The 19,104-nt window shown below is 36.5% G+C and overlaps 1 protein-coding gene across 11 annotated transcripts in view; it reads right to left on the bottom strand.

Moving 5' to 3' along the window:
* RALGPS2 (Ral GEF with PH domain and SH3 binding motif 2) overlaps positions 1-19,104 on the bottom strand; it is a 141,982-nt gene that overhangs the window by 17,458 nt on the left and 105,420 nt on the right. For 9 of the 11 annotated variants that reach the window (XM_068691352.1, XM_068691341.1, XM_068691348.1 and 6 more), the window contains 7 exons: positions 17,723-17,860; positions 16,722-16,812; positions 14,596-14,663; positions 13,782-13,917; positions 13,301-13,452; positions 4,820-4,874; positions 1,208-1,285 (listed from right to left, as the gene is read on the bottom strand). In XM_068691352.1, the coding sequence (XP_068547453.1) occupies positions 1,208-1,285; positions 4,820-4,874; positions 13,301-13,452; positions 13,782-13,917; positions 14,596-14,663; positions 16,722-16,812; positions 17,723-17,860 (718 nt within the window). The remainder of the gene's footprint in view (positions 1-1,207; positions 1,286-4,819; positions 4,875-13,300; positions 13,453-13,781; positions 13,918-14,595; positions 14,664-16,721; positions 16,813-17,722; positions 17,861-19,104) is intronic. The other 2 variants (XM_068691349.1, XM_068691353.1) reach the window with 1 other exon arrangement.

Here is a 19,104-nt window from a genome sequence, read left to right as displayed (position 1 = left end):
AATTTTTTTGCTGTTGTCATTAGAAACACTGGAATCATTAGCACATCAAAAACAAAGCAAAAGCTCAAACATGCACACTCTTCAAAAATCTCTGAAAGCAAGAACAGTGGGCAGGAGCAGTAATAAAGAGCAGAAACCCGAACCACAGCTTTAAGGTGTTTTAATACATCTGGTACGCTCCTTATCTACCACGTGTAGGATATAAGAGCGAAAATAAATGCCAGGTACAGCACTGAAAACAAAACCGTTTTATTCAAATTATGAAGCTGACTGGCTTACAAAACATTTTTTATACAACAGAAATCACTTCCATAAATGTAAGCTGGAGCATACAACTAAGCTGCTGAACCCAGCCGCTATCTAGAAAAACCAAGAAGTCAGACAGTGCCCCAGATCTGTTTTGAACCCAGGATTTGCTGCTTTATCCATCCCACAGTTGTGCTTAATGCAAAGCACAGCAAAAGTAAAGCACAATAAATTATAAACCAAATAAATTGGAAATCTAGCAAACATTTTCATTGCAGCATCTAGTGAGGATGAGGATATGGAGACAGTTTTGGACATTAATGGGAACATGAGTTTAACTCAGTAAGACAATGGTTGCTTAACATGAAAAAAATCCATAATTAAATGCTATTTCTTTCCCAATTACAGTGCCACACAGCTGCAGACAACATTTAATTTAATTACTCAGGAGAATCAGTTATATTACTGTATCAAAGACTGCTATGTATAGTATAGAATTGGGGCCAAATTTAATGCATTACTCAATTTAACCATCTCTTTTATTTTTTTGGCGGGGGGTGCGGGGGAATATGATAAAGTACTGGTAGCAAATAAAACATTTTGAATGCTCTCCATTCATTGCAAGAAACAGCTTTGTTGTCTGCGGAAGAACTACCAACACTACTACTCGGTGGCACGTAGTTAAAAAGCTACCTATGGTAAAACATCTTCAAGCCTTGATATAGAGATCCAATGGTTCAGAATTTGGATTTGCAGACCAGAGTGAACAGAAGCCCTTAGAGTGTTATAGATTAAGTTATAGAAGAGGAAAGCTTTAAGTCTGAAGAAAAAGGTCTCTACCTTTATTTGGATATGTAAGTTAAAGATAACATCAGAAAACACCCACTTAATTATTAAACCAAACCAAATCACCAACACCAGAGGGAAAGTTTGACACCTCTGTGTGCAGTGGGGATTGTACCTGCTGGCCTTCATGTGGCCTCGATAGCCATTTCGTGACACTCTTGTCCCCGGACCGAGAGAATGGTACAACCTGTTCCTGTTGGATTCCATTATAAATTGTACGTATTACATATACTTTTATTTACACAAACAGCACGACTGCTAAAACATAGTATATTTTTGTGTGTGTATCACAAAGCTAATTCTTCCATATAAAAACAGAAGATAATTTACAAAAATGCATGCAAAGGTAGATACCATGTGTTTTTTTATTTGTTCGGGTGTTCACTTTGTCAAAACTCATAATACTAACGTTTTATTGCTACTGAACAATAGTAGGTTTTGAGAGAAAAGTCTCCATTTAGTTCTTAGAAAATAAAGCTATATAAAAAAGACATAATAGTAAAAAGTCGATGTATTTAGTTTTTGACTTTAGATGTACTATAAAAACAGATTTCAAATTTTATGAGTATGTACACACAAGCTGTTGGGCTGAAGGGAATCAAAAGCTCTACCAAAATATCTTGGTATTAACTGTAAGATACTGTTGTTTACGAAACATTGAGGCAAACTAATCACCATTTCAACTCCCCAGTTCAGACAAACTTTAACTTCACATGTATGCCCTTAACCTGATCCATACTGTCATCCTTCTCCAGGATTTGTGTTCTAGACCTGCCTTTAGAATACTGCTTTGCTTTACTGAATATTATTTTTCTGATCCAGATCCTAGTTGACTGAATTCCATTTAAGTCAATAGAAATGTGCACTTTGTCCCACACCTCCTATTTTCACTGATTTTGCTATTTAGTTTTATTATACTGAAAGACTCCAATTCTGCAGAAAGCAGGTGGTTAAAGAACAAGAGTGACAAGTTCACAAGCAAAGTATCTCGTATACCATAAATTTAATAATCTGCCACCTGTCAGAGGTGCCTTGAATCAGCTGAAAAGCTGCTTTCATATGGACAGGGCAGTAGTTTCAAGAATGGGAACCATAAATCCAAAACACTCATTTTCCAATCTGAATTCAGAATAGCATACAGCAAGCAAGCAAAACCCTAGAAAGTAACAATCTTACAGAAGGGACACAATCAAGGTTAACAGCAGTAAATCAAACAAAAATAAAGATGTGGTGGTGTTTTTGTTTTTTGTATGTGTGTGGTTTTTTGTTGTTTGTTTTTAAACAACTCAAGTTATTTCCTTTGCTGCAAGAAGAATTATCAACATGCAGCTGATGCATTGCCACCTACTAGTCTATCCTAGCATATGCCATCAGTTGTTTTGCAACATAACAAATATGTTTGAATTTATGAAATAGTTTTTGTTATTTAAAATACATTCAAGATTTGGACAAAAACTGTCGCTAAGATAAAGGAAAGAAAAGCTGTAACATGAGTTGTATATTTCTGCATACCTATATTTTTGCATGCAGACAAAATAAGTTTTCTTCTTACCGTTACACTTTTTTTTTTTTTTTTTCATAACAAGGAGGATATCGCTCTTGGATATGATCTATTTCAGGTAAATCTATTCAGAGACACTTGGGGTGATAACCAATGAGACTGAAGTGTCACTTAATATACTAGTCTTAACATGATAATTGCTAGGACTTGAAATTAAAGTCCTTTGAGTAATTTTGATTAGCTTAAGGAGAGATACCCCAAATGCTGAAACCTCTCTCAAGTTTCAAACCAAGTTAGCCCTTGAAACACACCAAAACAAAAAAACTCTCAAACCAACAATCAGTGGTTCCAGTTCTCATCCTTCTGCATTTCCTAGTTAAAAATAATAGGAGGGCCAGGGAAACGAAGGATAGTTGTTATTCTGTACACTCTCTTTTGTCTCCTGGGAAATGTGTATCTCATTTTTTTCTGTTCAACTTATTATGGCTATTTGAGCTCTCCAACCCTAAGATCCTTCTCCCAAACCACTGAGGAATATTCAATGGCATAGGAAGCAGTCACTAAGAACACTGGATACATCCCAATTTTGCAAGTACCTATTGATTCCAGACAACTAATGCTTCTTCCTCACTTATTGACTCTTGTATAAGAATGGAAACTGTACCGATCAAAGCTAGAGACACTCTTCCTAGTTATCTTAAATCCTAACGTTTGCCTTAAATTCCACAATATGCTTTGTCAACTTATAAAAGAAATAATAGACACGAGTGTTACATATCTCTAGCACTTCCACATTTTGAACATCCGTAAAGAAACCAATCCCCTTCTCTGTAAGCAGAGAACTTGCTCTCATGCAACTTCAAATGGTATTATCACAGTGCTCTCTCAGAAGAGAAGAAAATACTGAAATCATGTGAAATATCGAGGAAAAAACTTCTGACATATTTGTGGTTGAATGGAGAAAACCTTTTAATTAGGGGGAGCCTGGGCTATGCAGTTCTCACTACAAAACGGATGAAAGACCTCTGCTTTACCTCAGGGTTCCACAGAAATAATCATGGAGAGTGTTGCTTTTCTCTAGAAATATGAACTAAAGCCAGAGGCTTACTAAAATTTAAATGTATTTTGTTACTTGAGACGTAAAAAGCATTGAGTTCACTGCCTTGTCTAAGGCATTCCCATGCAACTTTTTGACTTTGTGAGATACCTTCAACCAACTTGGTGAATTCCATAATGCAACAGGGAAGGAAAAGCAAGAAGAAAACCTTTGGAATATTGCACATTATATCAGAGAGCATGTACAATTTATAGATTTCCTTTCTGAATGAGCTTTCTTTTCTGTGCTCATATGGAATGTTATTTCTTACGTACAGAAATCTTAAGGTCATTTCCTTGTGTACATACATGTACGTTTATAGGACTGATATTAAAGAGTTCACCTTTGGCACTGAGATACTTTCAATGTTTTCATCCAAAGAGTAACACAAAACTTGAACTGCTTCAATAAATTCAAGTAGAATAAGATTTGTGATACAATTCCTGAGTATACAGTTCTTCAACAAAAATTTCTAACAAGCATGTTTTCGTAGCATGGTAGAAGTCATCCATGGCAATTCTGAAGCTAATAGATTACCTGATATTAAGGTGTAGAAGCAAAACTATGCACTTTATAGCACATCTTACTGAGCTGTGGGAAGATGAAACTTCTGCCTTTTACTATAAAATATAGGTGTTAGTCTTTTTCCACGTTCTCAAATTCACTATGAGAAAGGATTGAAGTGGGCAATGTATCCTGAGTATTTGCAGGTATTTGGATAAGGGCAGGATATTTATTCTGAACCACAAAAGACATTAGCAAGGGTTGTTAATGTACTTTCCCATGTAACAGAGAGGCATGTAACAATGAACTGAAGGGAAATGGAAGAAAAAAAACAGGTGAAAATGTCTATGATAAGAACAAGGGGAACAAAAATGGATGAAATCTCAGGAAAAGTGAAAATAATTTCCAGGTTACATGAATAGCATATAGAGGATATGCAAATATATATAAACAGAAAAAGCAGGTGGGCTTTAATGATCCTCTGGCTTAAAACTGTCTCTTCAAATTGTTTCAATTGGAAGATCTATAGATCATTAAAATATAGCATCATTTTCAGGACTGAGGGAGAAATCATGAGCAGTAACTTCTTAATAGAGAAGTGCAGTTTCTGAGGCAGTTTTTCTTACCTTTCAAATGCTGGCCAGGATGTCTCTTCACTGAGTTCAGAACCATCGCTGCTACCTTGACAAAGATAAGAACGAATGATAACTATTTCATCATCTACATCCCAACTATTTTAATTATGGCTCTTTCTCAGAATATTTGATGTTAAAGATGTAACAGATACTTCACCAAAATACTACAGTGAAAATGCTTTAGCGCTTACTTCAAGAATTTCACATTAAATTGAGGTAGGGATTAGAATCAATTGGAACTGGGTGAAGATTAATAAGTGGAAAAAAGGAGCCCTAATAAATGGAAACATTTAAAAATAAAAAAAATAATAAAATGGAAACATTTAAAATTTTAAAAATCAGCTTTTCAGAATTTTCAAAGTGTCTGGCAAATACATCTGCTTTCTTTCAGGTATTTCTAACTTTCAAATTCTTCGTTTTAACAGGCGCAGTTTTAGGTGGATGTATACATACTATGCTGGTAATTATAAAACAATTAAATGAGCTCATAACTACTTCTACCTATACTGAGAGAATATGTCACTCTTTCAGGTAGTTTGGGGAATTTGTTGAGGAAGGGTCAGTTGTTTGGGCACTCTAATTTGACAACTTGTTTACTCTCCCTCCTGAATATCCATTTATAAAAATAATAGTTAGACTTGCTTTCAGACAAACATTAAAAGAAACATCCAAGCAACCAAAGAACCCAGTAAGACAATCTGAATCAATGCACCTTACTTCAGAGTTCACACAGGGAAAGAAAAGCTGGTTCTCTGTTAGATCCAAGCTGTACTGAGGAATTGGGTTTCTCCATGTGATGACTGAGCTATTTAAATAATTAAAAAATAATACCGGGGGAAAAAAAAAGTTCCCTGTAATTTTGCACAGAAAAATCAGCAGGGCGGTGGTGCCCATAGAGTGAAGATAAGCTGTACCAAGTATGGATATCTGGTGAGTAAACACAGAAATACGATAGAACTATTACAAGTCCACACACAGCAGGGGTAATCCATTTAAGAGCAATGAAAAACTCAGCATGGGCTGAAGTTCTCTCCAAGCAAAATTTAAGAGAATGTACATGCCTTTATCCACCAACAAATTAAACTTAGGAGCCTGTTTTCCAAACATTAGCTCTACACCATCTTAAGATGACCTAGTAGTACAGCTTTCTGTGGGATACCAGATTGTTTTTCCCTCCCTGATTTTGCCCCTAAAGGAACATCCTAACCTGCTTCACACTAACATTATATGCTAAAAGGTACTTTTAGAGTGGAAGAAGCCAAGAGATATGAAAAAGATGGTTCTGGTGGTGTTACTGTCTCCTAAGCCAGGCACGAAGGTCTAAAAGGAGGAGCATAAAACTCAACAGGTGACTAAAAATTTTTTAGAAGTGTCTTTAATATTTTAGTACCTACATGCTCAGATCATTGATCCCTTAAGAATTCAACCACTTGAAAGGTTACAGCAGCAGGCAGCCTGCTGCTAAACAAAAGAACAGTTGATTTACACTTCTGTGACTGCTTCTTTACTACATTCGTGAACATTTCATTCTTCCTGATTATGTATCCTCTATGTGGAATACCAAATTAGCTCACACCCTCTAGATTTTTACCTGCATTCTGCACTGCCTCTTGTTCAATAGCTGGGTCGTAAAGGAGCTGACTGAACACAAACAGCTTAAAAACGCTTCCAGGCAGCTTATACTGTATTGTCCAGTAGCTGCAAGGACAATGTATCTAAAAGCCACAGTTCCTACAGTTGAGTAAATGTTCTTACTTCAAGAGACTACTACAAATCCTGTATCATTAAGTGTGTGTGTGTGTATATATATATATATATATATATATATATATATATATATTACTATTTAAAAGAGGCATTAAAATACTATCTGAAATGACATTTTGATGGTAACCATATTAGCTTTGCTAAGGAAGTTATACATCAAACGCTGTACTAAGTATTCTAATGAAAAGGTTTAAAAGCTTGTGCAGTTTTTAAAAAAATGCAAAACAAACTAGTGCCAAAGAGATGAAATGTCATCTTCCGGAAAGTGATAATCCTTGCGACACACACAGTACAGTTACAGAAGTTAAATGAGTTTTGGGGATTCATAATCAAAGGGTTCCATTTATAAACTTTATTCTAGAAAGAAATTGCTAATTACACTTGTAAATTTAATATTAATTTAGAAAAAAGGAGACTAGCCATCCCAGCTACATCAATGCCTATAGTTTTTCAAGAACTGTACCAAAAATTTGGAAACAGTTGAATTTTAGCATTTGGCTCGCCTCCTTTAACATCTGAATAGAATATATCTAATTGGATTTTATTTAAGACTCTAAGGAACTCAGACTTTTTGCACAAAAAATATACTAAAAAAACTTTCCAAAAAAGCAAAAAAAAAAAAAAAAAAAAAAGAAGTATTATATCCTTCACTACAAAACAGAGGTGAAAGGAACTGTTTTCAACATATTCAAAATTAGATGCCTAGAGATTTTTATTTTTTTTTTAAACATTAAGTGCACTATTTGACTATCACCTCAACTGGAAATATTTCATTCATTCAGTACTTTAAAAATATATCACCTTCTTAAATTCTTCTCAAGTATGTACTCAATATTTGTTTTTTTCCCCAAGTACCTTAAGCAGGTCTTCAGGTTAAACTTAAGAAACCCTAGGTAGTTCAAATCCTTTCTATTAAGTAATCATCTATACGAGTTTTGATTTTATGTAAGAAACCACTTGACACATACCAGTATCATCCTGGTTTTGTTTCCTGCTAATAACATGAAAAAATTCTTGTATAGCCTTAAAAGAAAACAGAGGTGCGTTGCTCTTTGCTATACAACAGGAAGGCCTTTCCCAACGTTAGGAATAACAGCAATTGCCCCAGTGGGTTTTCATTAGCTATGCCGATGATCATCTGAGAAGTTTCAGAATTATTTGCACAGAGCTCCAGTACTGCAGCTGAATACCAAAGGGAATTTGCTGTTTGCATTTCTAGATACACATATGCACGTGTCTAGGCTACAACCACCCAGAGAGTGTGAGGCCGGGCTCCCAGTTATGCGATAGCGAATGCCTATCCCATGGCATACCCATTCCACCCCCAGTCACAGCATTCACTCCCTGCTGAAAGTCTGAGGATATGGAACGTTTAACACAGGCTTCCTTTATCCATAAGTTAGTCCCCAAAGTTAAACAGGTGTTAATATAAACAAACCAACCCCAAAGAGCTTAAAAAGTATTCAGACTGAAAATTCTTTCCCTCTCTCAAATCTGCAACTGACACTCTTTTGGCTCCAGCCACACAGTGTTTCCAGAGCCCTAGTCACTATAGCCAGAGACTGACCTGACAGAGCTTGAAATTCTAAGGCAAAAACATAAAAAAAAATTGGTCGGTAGGCCTGATCATCAGTTGCTGCAGCACAGTACAGCCCAGCAAACATGGAGATGGATTCCTTGCACTAAAAATCGCGTTCTGCCTTGTTATGTCTATTACCATAATGAAAATCTTCATATATATATTTAACTTGTTCGGAATTATGTAAGTACTATGCAACAAAGTTTAAATAGATCAGCTTGGGATTGCAAATTAATAATAATGCTGTAAAGACTGGCAAACAACTCAATATGCTGCCAGATTATTAACACGCAAACATCTAGTATCATCACTGATCGCAAATTTAATCATGAAAAGTTAGCAAAAACACAGAACCACGTGGATACAGATGAGGCAGAAATAGGATTTTTTACAGCTGCACTAATCACAGAACACCCAAAGCGAGTGCCCCATACAAAAATGAGTAAGGACTGGGGAAGACAAGGGGTGCTGAAGCTCCTGTACGTCCCCCTTTTCTCTTCTCAAATCCATGCACCTAAATGCTCATTTTTCATCTGAAGTACCATACAACTCTGATATTTATCCTATCCCTAATAAAGAAGTGGTTCACAAAAGCAAAATGGGGTATCCACATTTAGGGCAAGAGACAGGCATCTACATACTCATTTAAATGGAATATCAAAGAAAAAAAAATCATCTAACTGAAACTCTACCCAATCTTTGATCTTCTCAAGCGGACTGCTGATGACTCAAGAGTCCTAAACACCTGAACAGTGTACTACAGGGTAAAGATTCAAACAAACATTGGCTGTGTAGAGTTCTTCCCTACTGTATAGGCTGCCAAAAACCTGAAAATGCATACACTGTATACCTACACCTATACTTCATTTATTTAAAGAGAAATATAATCCCTTGTAGAATTCAAGTACTTCAAGATGGTGACTTAATAGAGGAATTCATTAAAATTTTGATAGGCTTGTAAGCATTTTATGCCAGTTTAGGTTTGCAAAATATACTGTTCTTATAAATGCACTTTCTTACATTAATTTGCACTGATTTTAAATGCCTTTCTTTCACTCTACAGCATTATTTTTTTCTGATGGCATTCAAATAAGGGATTGAGTTATCCTTGAGTGACTGGAACACACAAATAAAAGCAAATGTTCATGATCATTAAGTTTTCCAGAGCTTTCATCCACAAGAGCGTGGGCTAGAAAAAAATAAGTGGAAGAAAGACATGATTTGAGGAAGAGAACACACCAAAGTTAGAAGTGAATTTGCATCCAAAACTGCTACAAATATAAACAAACAAGTATGTTTTCTTTGAATTGTTAAGCACCTAAGATTCAATTCTCAGTTTCAGCCATTTCTTTCTGTGTTAATACTTCTGTATCTGAAGTGATGTACCTGTGAAAGTGCATGCTTAAAAGCTTTCCAGGCAAAATTACTTGGCATCCGGTATGTTAGGTAGCATAAGAGGAGAAAAAACACACAGAAGCAACATATGAAGAGAGGGTTATTTCACATACTTCCTTTACATCTGCAGACTTATTTGAACAACTAGTCATTGTAAACAAATTCAGCTTTGCAAAACAAATGCAGTAATATAGCTGGGCCAAACTGTAAGAAGTAGTGGAAATCCAAAACTCCTAAAATCATGAATAAAGGTGTGCTGCTGCAGAGATACTGGAGGATATGTGAACACGAGAAGAAACAAGAGAAAGTATAAGCAACTGAGGTAGCGCTAGAAAACCAGATTCTTAAAAGAAAAATTACAAATAAAGGAAAGATTAATGCTATCTCCAAATGGAACCATGATCTAGTAACAGCACCTTAATTTATCCTTCTTTTAGGTGAGAAGGAAACAGTGGGCAAATACACACAGAATTGCTTCTGAAAGTTTACAGGTGGTTGGTTCCTTGAACCCATCCAAAAGCAACGCTTAGATCTCAGAACAGCACGCTTGCTCTTTCAAGTGTGGATAGAGTGGCCACAACAAACCGAGTGACCACAAGACAAAATTACCTTTTTAGCTTTAAGACCTACTGATAGCAAGTAGTGAAAGGTTCTCAATGAACTTCCACAAAAAAGTAAAAGCATCTATCCCTGCTTCTCTGTAGTCCATGGACCTAAAAGTGGTGTCTTAAGGACACAGGTCATATAACCACCTTTTAGCTACCCACCTAGGAATGAGACGAATCATATCCTTGATGATCCTATTTCTCCATGTGATTACAAAAAGCCCCAGATGACTAGCTCAAATGCAGATAAATCATGAATGTCCAAAACTCAGACAAGAAATTCCGTGTTAACATTTCTGAATTCAAGTGAACATTTCACATTTCACATTGTGTATGTGTCTGGTTGATTGTTTCTTCCTTCTAATTAGGATATTCATAGCACTGATGGAAGAATTTTTCACTTCTGTTCAGAAAACAAATTTCAAAGTAAAATGGCAACAGAATCAGATATATGTATGGCTCCCTTATCCTAGCATAAATTCTAGAAGCAAGAACTGTTTAGACCAAGTCCTTATGTATCTGACGAAGCAGTACACTGAAGAATCTTTGTAATGTCTCTACAAATTGCTTTACTGAATTGTAAAGGAACTACAGTAATCTGTTAACAGCAATGATGACTGACACAGGGTGTGACGAGAAAGATGCACAGACTTGCATGCTCTAATGATTTAGATAACATAAATGTAGACTGCTGCACAAAATCATCCCATAAAAGCTGTTGTTACGCTGCTGCTTTTTTGATCTTTGATCTAGAAGCAGATTATATCAGGTCCTCCGAGGATTGGAAAGGTCCAAAACAGTCATTTAAGAGAGTGATTTAAAGTAATATTACAGTCATCACTAAGGCCACATTCAAGCTACTGGCATATCAGAAACACTGTCTATGTTTTGAAGAGGAATCATTTATCCAAAAACATAAGTCCTGTATAGGTTTTTATCTAAGAAAAGGTTGTCCTGTTTCTAGAGGAACAGGTTTAAATCCACATTTATGGGTAGAAAGAGGAATAACACTCTTTTCAGTACACAGATTCAGAAGTTTTCTTGTCCGTCTTTTGAAGCTGTGCAGAACACATTAAACCACCTCTGCTGCAGTGACTGTATGATTTCCAAGTACTGAGTAAACAGACTACTTCAAACCTGATGGAGAAAATTAGCAGCTTCAATCAACTTCCTTAAATACTGCTGAAGCAGCAGTACAGAATGCCAGACAAGTTGCATTTCCACTAATTCTTCATTAATAAAAACTGCAAGACTCCAGAACAGAATCTCTTTCTACGTATTTCTCTATTCCTCTTTTGCATCACAGAAATTTTCATAATCAACAAGTGGCAAATACAATGGTGATGTTAGCAAAAACAATTAAAGATTGCTAAAAACTTAAATATCTGAGTATGGGGAAGTTGGAGGTGGAGGAGAATAGAACAGGGGGAGTTCTACCCACAAATGATGATCTTCCACAAACGTGTAAGTTTGACGTTTTACAAATGATTTATAAAAGCCTTCTGAAGGGGCAATTTTGTTCCAACTTGTTAAGGGTGACTACAGCAAGTCAACAGGGTTCTGCCTGAGCCAAGCGAGATAAAGAAAAAAACGTGTCAGAAATTCAGAGACGACACGAACTAGGAAAACCCTGTATTCTCCCAAACTTCTAAACGACAACGGGTTCTGAATAGTATCTCATGCAAAACTGTCAACTCTGGCAAAATCCTTCCTGGTAAACTATGGTGGAGGTAAAAGAACAATTTAGCCTGAAAAATGGGTCAACTGGAAAGAAGTATTGCATGTTATTTAGAGAGAAACATCAGTAAAAAAAACAACTAAGGCACTAACTGAAGGATACAAATCAACTGCTCTAAAAAAAAGGCAATGCTGCATCTCTAGCAGTGTCCCAAAGTCTGCACTGCATTTTCCCCTAAATCCTGCATAATACTGAGAAGACTGTACTTGGAAAATCTGAACTGCAGGAGGAGCTTCTGTTTCCTGTATGGTGTAATTCCAGAGAATACAAACTGTCTGTATGCTTAAGTACTGCCATTCCCGCTTCATGATTTTGAAATGGCAAGCCTTGCCAGAGCAGACAATCTATAGAAAATAGGCAGGCAATGCACACTTAATTGTGGAAGCTGTCTGATGTGAAAAGGCTCAAGCTACTCTGATCTAAGCTAGTTCCACTGACTCTCTTATTAGCATATATATATATATTTTTAAATGCATCTATGTATTTGACTTCTTCAAATGAAAAATCTAGTGTTTGCTCAGAATAAGTCTTTCTCCTTGGTAAAATATATCAACAGCTACTGAAAAATTTATAATTCTGAATTGCATGACCTTGTTTTTCCCCATGAAGGCTAAAAAGCAAAATGGGTTTTTAAAATTAAGTCCAAAAAAAGTATATCACTACAAAAAACTATTACTGTAAAAACTGAATACCAATTAATTCTATCAGGCAAATCATTTTGAGAAAAGGGACTGTGACACAAGTTTCATATCTCAACTCTGGCTGCAGTTAGATGGATCTGAGGCACCTGCCTTCCTCTTCCCATCCTCTCCTTTAAGTCTCTGAGGGCAACAGGAATAAAGAACAACTGCTGGCCCCTAAGAAACTCAGGAAGCAGAAATTTTCAAAAGAATACCCTAAACATTTGAAGATAAATGACTTCAAAATGTCAAAATAGATGTCATTTTGGTATCTGAAGGTTGTTACCTACTCCTGAAAAGACAACTTAAAAGCGTTCATCAGTTATGCTCCTAAAGCCTAACAGCAACTGACAGTTCTGTCAATTTTTTAGGTTAAAACCTTTTCAAATTGGACTGAATTGTGGAGGTGAGATGTCCTGTGCTTCCCTTCACTCCCATGAAGGAAGACAGAGGTAACAGTGTTTGCATCATTAAAGAGGATAGAAGAAAACGTTCTTTCTGTTTATAATTTGTTAGGTTGTGGTTCCAGCTGTACAATTTAAGCTACCTTTCTGCACCTACATTTCTCAAGTTTGTTCCAGAATAGAATTGGTATTTTAGAATAGAACACCAATGCATATACAATCTCTGTATGTTTAGTTACAACTAAACATGCTAAAATATTTCTTAAAAGACCCTTTACTGCACAGGTATGCTTAGAACTCCTACCTATTGAAATTCCGCTAGAAAGAGTAGAGCTTTCTGCTTGCCCTCTGGATGGGACATGAGGCTCCATGACGCTGTCATCCAGTAGGTGTCTTGGTCCTGCGTTGGGAAACGTTGCACTTTTAAATTCAGCCGTATTCATCTTGTGTATGAAACTAGGAAAAAAGAAGAATAAAACTGTTACAACATTATCTTTGATACATTTTAAAAGTTGCTGCTTTTAACATCCTGACATATAGTTCTGTCATTTGGAAAAAGCCTATTTTGGCTAACCCACTGGCTATTCTTATTACCCAAAGAGCGACATAGGCTGCCTGTTTTGACCAATTATCTTATGATTTTGCTCTCTTGCCATGAAATGGTCTCTAAGTGAAATGCAGTATACAAAGCACAATACTTTTTTTTTTTTTTTCAAGCAAAGCTTTTGTTTTGAAAGGTAATATAAAACAAATCTGAGGATTTTCAGGCTAAATAAAATGCTGACTTGTATCCCAGACTGTGACATTTCCTATGTCCGTGTGGAATCAAGTTTCTAGGTGAAGGGGGTGTTGGTGGAAGCAAGGCTCCTTCAGCTGCAACATTTCTCCGTCCGCTTTGTGGAGATGCTCCGACTTCAGAGCCTGGGAACAGAAAAGACATTACTCCCAAGTAACCTTGGAATTACTGTCAGGGTTACTTCTAAGAATACCTTGGAAAAGTTACAAAAAACTTTCAAAAAAAATAGAAAAAAACTGTAAGAAATACCCCGTAATAAATTTATTGATATACTCTTAGTGATATGTAAAAATATAGGTATTTTAGGTTTGTTTTTTTCCACCCACAGGATTACAAATAAACAATTATTTCAAATACCATCCAGCTATAAGCATTTGGTAAGTCCTAAAGGTTGTTCCATTAGCTACACTGACATTGAACAAGTCCCATTGATCTCCACATTTGGAACTCCCAACTTCACCAATTTCTCAGAAATCAAAAGTAATTTACTTTTGTTTGGAAGCATATTCTTCCATGAAGCTTAGATGAAGGCTTTTTGTCTAGACACAAAGAATGAATATTTAATAGCTCTTCACCCCCAAATGACACTAGTAAGTTAGTGCCTACAATACACCAAGAACCTACAAAACTGACTCAATTTCATGAAAAATGTCTCTACAGGCCAACTTAAGAACTTTTATTACCCATATAGAGCATTTATACTTCATACCGCTTTAATTAGCCTCAAGCAAATGTTTTCCACATTTGCAACTCAAAAATATGTTTGGCAACCTAAATTCTTCTCACATTTATTAAGTACTTACCTACTAAATCTTCTCTGGAAGCAGCAGAGTGGGGGGTGCTGGTCCCTGGTTCTATCTTTAATGAAAGCCTGCATTAAAGAAGCATTAAAAATTTGTCAGGAAATAGAAACATGCAAAAAGAAGGTGTTGACAAATGCACACACAAACACACAAAACATATACTAAGTTTACAACAGAAAACTTCTTGTTTTGTAATTGCAACACTGTGACCTTAATACAAATCTTGCATGTTATATTTAGCACACATTATTTGCAAACATTTCTTTGTTTAGGTGGAAAAACACTATTGCAGCAACACTCCACACTCAGAAAATGACGTGCTAGGGCACAGTGTAGTAATGTAACCTATTGCTTTGGCTCATACAGACCAGGACACGCTAGCAATACCATGCTGAAGAAGGTTCACAGGCAACAGCAAAACCTTGACTACAGCAAAGCACTGCAACCTCTTCTGCAGCAGGGAACTGTGCCACTGCCCCTCACCTGGAATAAAGCATTTATACGCACTAGGCTTCACATGCTGATTTTTTTTCCAATAGTGGGACAAGCCATTTGCCTTTACTATTATAAAAGCCAAAATCATTCTCTGGCGTTTTGGAAGATACATTATCAACTTGACTGCATCAATAATTCAAGCTTTTTTTAAAGCAGGCACTTTAAAATGCTGTTTCCAGTAGTACTGTAAAGGGGGCAGAGTCCAGAACTCCAGAACGATCAAACAACTCACTTGCACAATTTGCATATAGAACTTTTGAAATTAGTAGTCTTGGGAAAGCCTATTTAATTTTGGGGAGAATAAATTTGACAGCTCCTCTCCTCATCACTAGACAGTTTAGCAACAATTCATTACAATTTTAAAGTTCAATTTTCTTAAATAAAATCCTTCAGCAAGAAAAAACACATATTCAAGTCACAATGACTGTTCTCTAACTTCAGCCTTTTAGCAGACACCACGGCACACAAAGAATAATCACTTATAGTAAAAGTGACTCTTCAAAATACACTCTTCTCCCACGGCAGAAAATCCTTTAGAGACTGATATATAGCATGTAGGTGTAAAAAGAGACTTTCTGAATAGCAGTCCTGCTTCTGCACTACTAGTAATTGTCTCAGTTTCCCTGCTATCCAAGCTTGGGTTGCATAGGCTGAAGAGGCTGTAGTTCCTTCAGCAATAACATTCCCACCAGTACAAGATTGCTGCCTAGAGAAGGAAGGTGGAGTGGGGCATCCATGAAAACAAGAACCAGACGCTGCAGTTAAACTTTTTTTTTCCTTCAAATGCTTGACCACAAAGCTTTATTTTGTGATAACCTGCCCCTTTAGCACACATACCCCTCACACTGTTAGAACACAGACAACCAATTTCTATACAACTAAGGTGACAAACGTGCCGGGCAGGCAGGATGGGAATGGGCAGGGAACCTCCTCAAGCAGATGAGCCAGCACTAAACAGAAACTTTCTTCATATGCAACAGATCTGCTTTAGGTTGCTTCCTCTCCCTGGAGCTTATTCTCATCTCTTGCCAGAGACTTCCATCCTCCCATTTTGCTGGATGCCAAATCACTTAATACAGCAATAATCTTTTCATTAAGGAATAAAAGCCTCTGCTCGGGGTGGTATACTTTGGAAGGGACAGACGTACAACATCTCACTTGTCAAAAACCAAGTGTTTGTTTTACGCTGCATAACCTAATCCAAGGATAGAAATATAAAATGAGGATTTATAAAAGTTAAACCCTTCAGTAAGAACTTGGGACTGCACATACAGATGACTTTATTCTGACAAAAAATGACAGCCTAGCTCCATTCTATTCAGTCAGTAAGATAAATCCCTTGAAAGAGTGTTGCATGTGAGCCACAAGTATGGAGTCTCCACTGGAGAACACTCAGAGGGGTCTGCAGATTAAATACAATCAAATACACAAAAGGAAGACAATGTGCCATCCAGCATGCTGAAAATTAACTTATCTTAGCAAAGGACCCTCCCTGCTGTATCTCTCCCACTTTCAACAGATGCACTGGAGACACAATTGCTTGCTGTAAGCAGAATCTTAAAAGTGACGCGCTTTGTGTTATTAAGTTATTTTGTCATTAATTACAGTCAGTCACAGCATTTCATACTTACTTGTAATTGTCATCTTCTACAAACTTCTGTAGTTCTTCTATGTACTGAACTGAGTTTAGATATTTTTGGACATGAGGCAACAGAGGAATATCTGGAGAACAGATGACCTTCATTATCACTGTACTGTTCATTAAGCAAAGTTATTTTCCAGAAATTATTTAAACAGAATCAGATCCCTTGCCTTTCTATGGGAGACAGAGGTACAAACTACAAACCCTACTGCTGTTGAAATGTTGTCCTTCATACAAATTCTCATGCATTGAGCTGATATTCCCCACATAAGTAAAGCCAGGTATGTTTCCCCATAGAGCACTCTGAGATGCTCTGCTTATCAGAGTATGTTGAAGGGAAAAGCCACAGAGAAGCCCTGGCCAAAGTGAAGTCCCAAACCTATAGGACTGCGTATGAGAACATCACAGCTCACATTCTCATTATACTGAGCTTTCAGTGGAGCCAAAATCCTGTGCTAATATCATATTCTGCCATCATAAATGCAGCCTTACAACTTTACTAGAAATTGAAGAGAAGGACTGTGAAGGAGACCACCTTTAAAGAAAGAATACATTATCTGATCTATGAACAGCACCATAAAGTCCAAAAGACAAGTTGTACACACTTTATTATCTCCAGTAAAAGAACTTTTCTAAAAGCAATCCTACTACTTTTATAATTCATTTTCACAAAGTTATGGAAGACAGATTCAAGTTTACAATGTGCTAGCAAAACTACTATTAAATACAACGTATTCCACATTTTTCTTCAAAAAATATGTATTGCAAAAATGCAAGAAAAAGGGAATTTTATATTTTCTCTTCATGTTGATGCTCTATCACAACCAACAATGTCAGAATAAACTTCTACAACAGTTTTGCACTGCGAAGGTATGGGAGAGTCATAATGGCACAAGTTGGTTGGGCCTTGCTTGCACAGTATTATGAAAGACAAGTATTGAAACTTTTAACATTGCTCTTTAATGGTGAAATATTTGCACGCTAGCTTACCATATTCGCACGACTGCTGTAAATCTGAGATAATTCGGAGGATGTTGTTCATTAAATTTGTTCTTTGCTCACTTTCCAGAATGCTCCCCGTTGATGGGTATGCAGAATCGATATACGTCAAGTCTGACAGATAAATACCTAGGTAAGACCAGAATGAAAAATTTCTTTAGTGTCTCACACTTACCAAAAAAAAAAATCATCAAGAATATTTTACTTTCATTTCCTAGTGTGCAAAGAAACTGACAACAGCATTGCCTCAATATATTATTTTGGCTGTGCCTGAGAAATCATTTCATCAAGATCTGTGAAAGCCTTCAAACCTCAAAGCAAAACAGCAATGGAGCTTGGACTGTCATGGAAGTACATCACCCCACCACCCTTGTCTTGGGTGGAATTTGCACTTTTCTCCATCACTAATCCTTACTTCTGTTAGTCTTACCTCAGCTGTACTAGAAGACGCCATGTGTAAGCACAGCTAATTTTCCTTGCCACCCTGGACAGCAAGTCAAAATGGGACACAGAGAGAATCCTTTTCTCCTGCATCACACCAGGCATGTATTAACTGACTGTCTTCACCAGGGACAGTGTCTTTAACAGTTCTACATTTATAAGTAATTACAACAGCAAGCAGAAGTACTTATAAACCTAATCTGCCATACTACCAGCTATTTGTTCCCTTGACAAATGGGAGCATAGTGAACACGCAGAACTAAAATACACGCTCAAAATTACTAATGATTTTAGGAAATCTATTTAATTCCTCCAACTCAGAAAAAAAAAAAAAAACAGAAGGAAAAAACATCATATCTGCAACTTCAACCTGAATAGAAACTCAAACTCAAAGATAACTGGGAAAAGATAACTAGGCAAGAAGTGCACGCACACTGAAATGCAGCATGAATTCTGCAGCTTCTGCTAGCTGTAACTGCTGAAACCCAACAGACATGTTTTTAGGTCTCCAGGGCTTCTGCTTACTTTCTTCTTTACACCAGCACCGTAACCTTACTGTTCTTTCAAACCCTTAATAATGCAGAGAGGAAAACCCTTCTCCTTACATATTAATGTTATAAACTGCTTATTTTAATTCTAAATAAAACTTGGTTTCTAGAACTTCACCCTAATTCTAATCATTCTTGTTTCAATTTAATGAAACATCCAGACCAACTAACCCTACCATGAAAAAGCAACTGTTCTTCTGCATCTTCCACAACACAGAGACCCTACTGATATTTAAAATCTAATATCCAAAAATTAAATAATATTGTCAAGAAACTTGTTTCAGTATTAGGGAATTTCTGAAAGTATATTTTGCTTCACACTCAGCCTTGTATAAGCAGAATCATAACAAGAAGCGTGGCTTTACAGGTGGAAGACTATTAATA

This window comes from Anas acuta, chromosome 8, assembly GCF_963932015.1.
Source record: "Anas acuta chromosome 8, bAnaAcu1.1, whole genome shotgun sequence".
NCBI classification, from domain to species: domain Eukaryota; kingdom Metazoa; phylum Chordata; class Aves; order Anseriformes; family Anatidae; genus Anas; species Anas acuta.
Note: the sequence above shows the minus strand (reverse complement) of the source record. Positions and strands in the feature narration are given on the sequence as shown.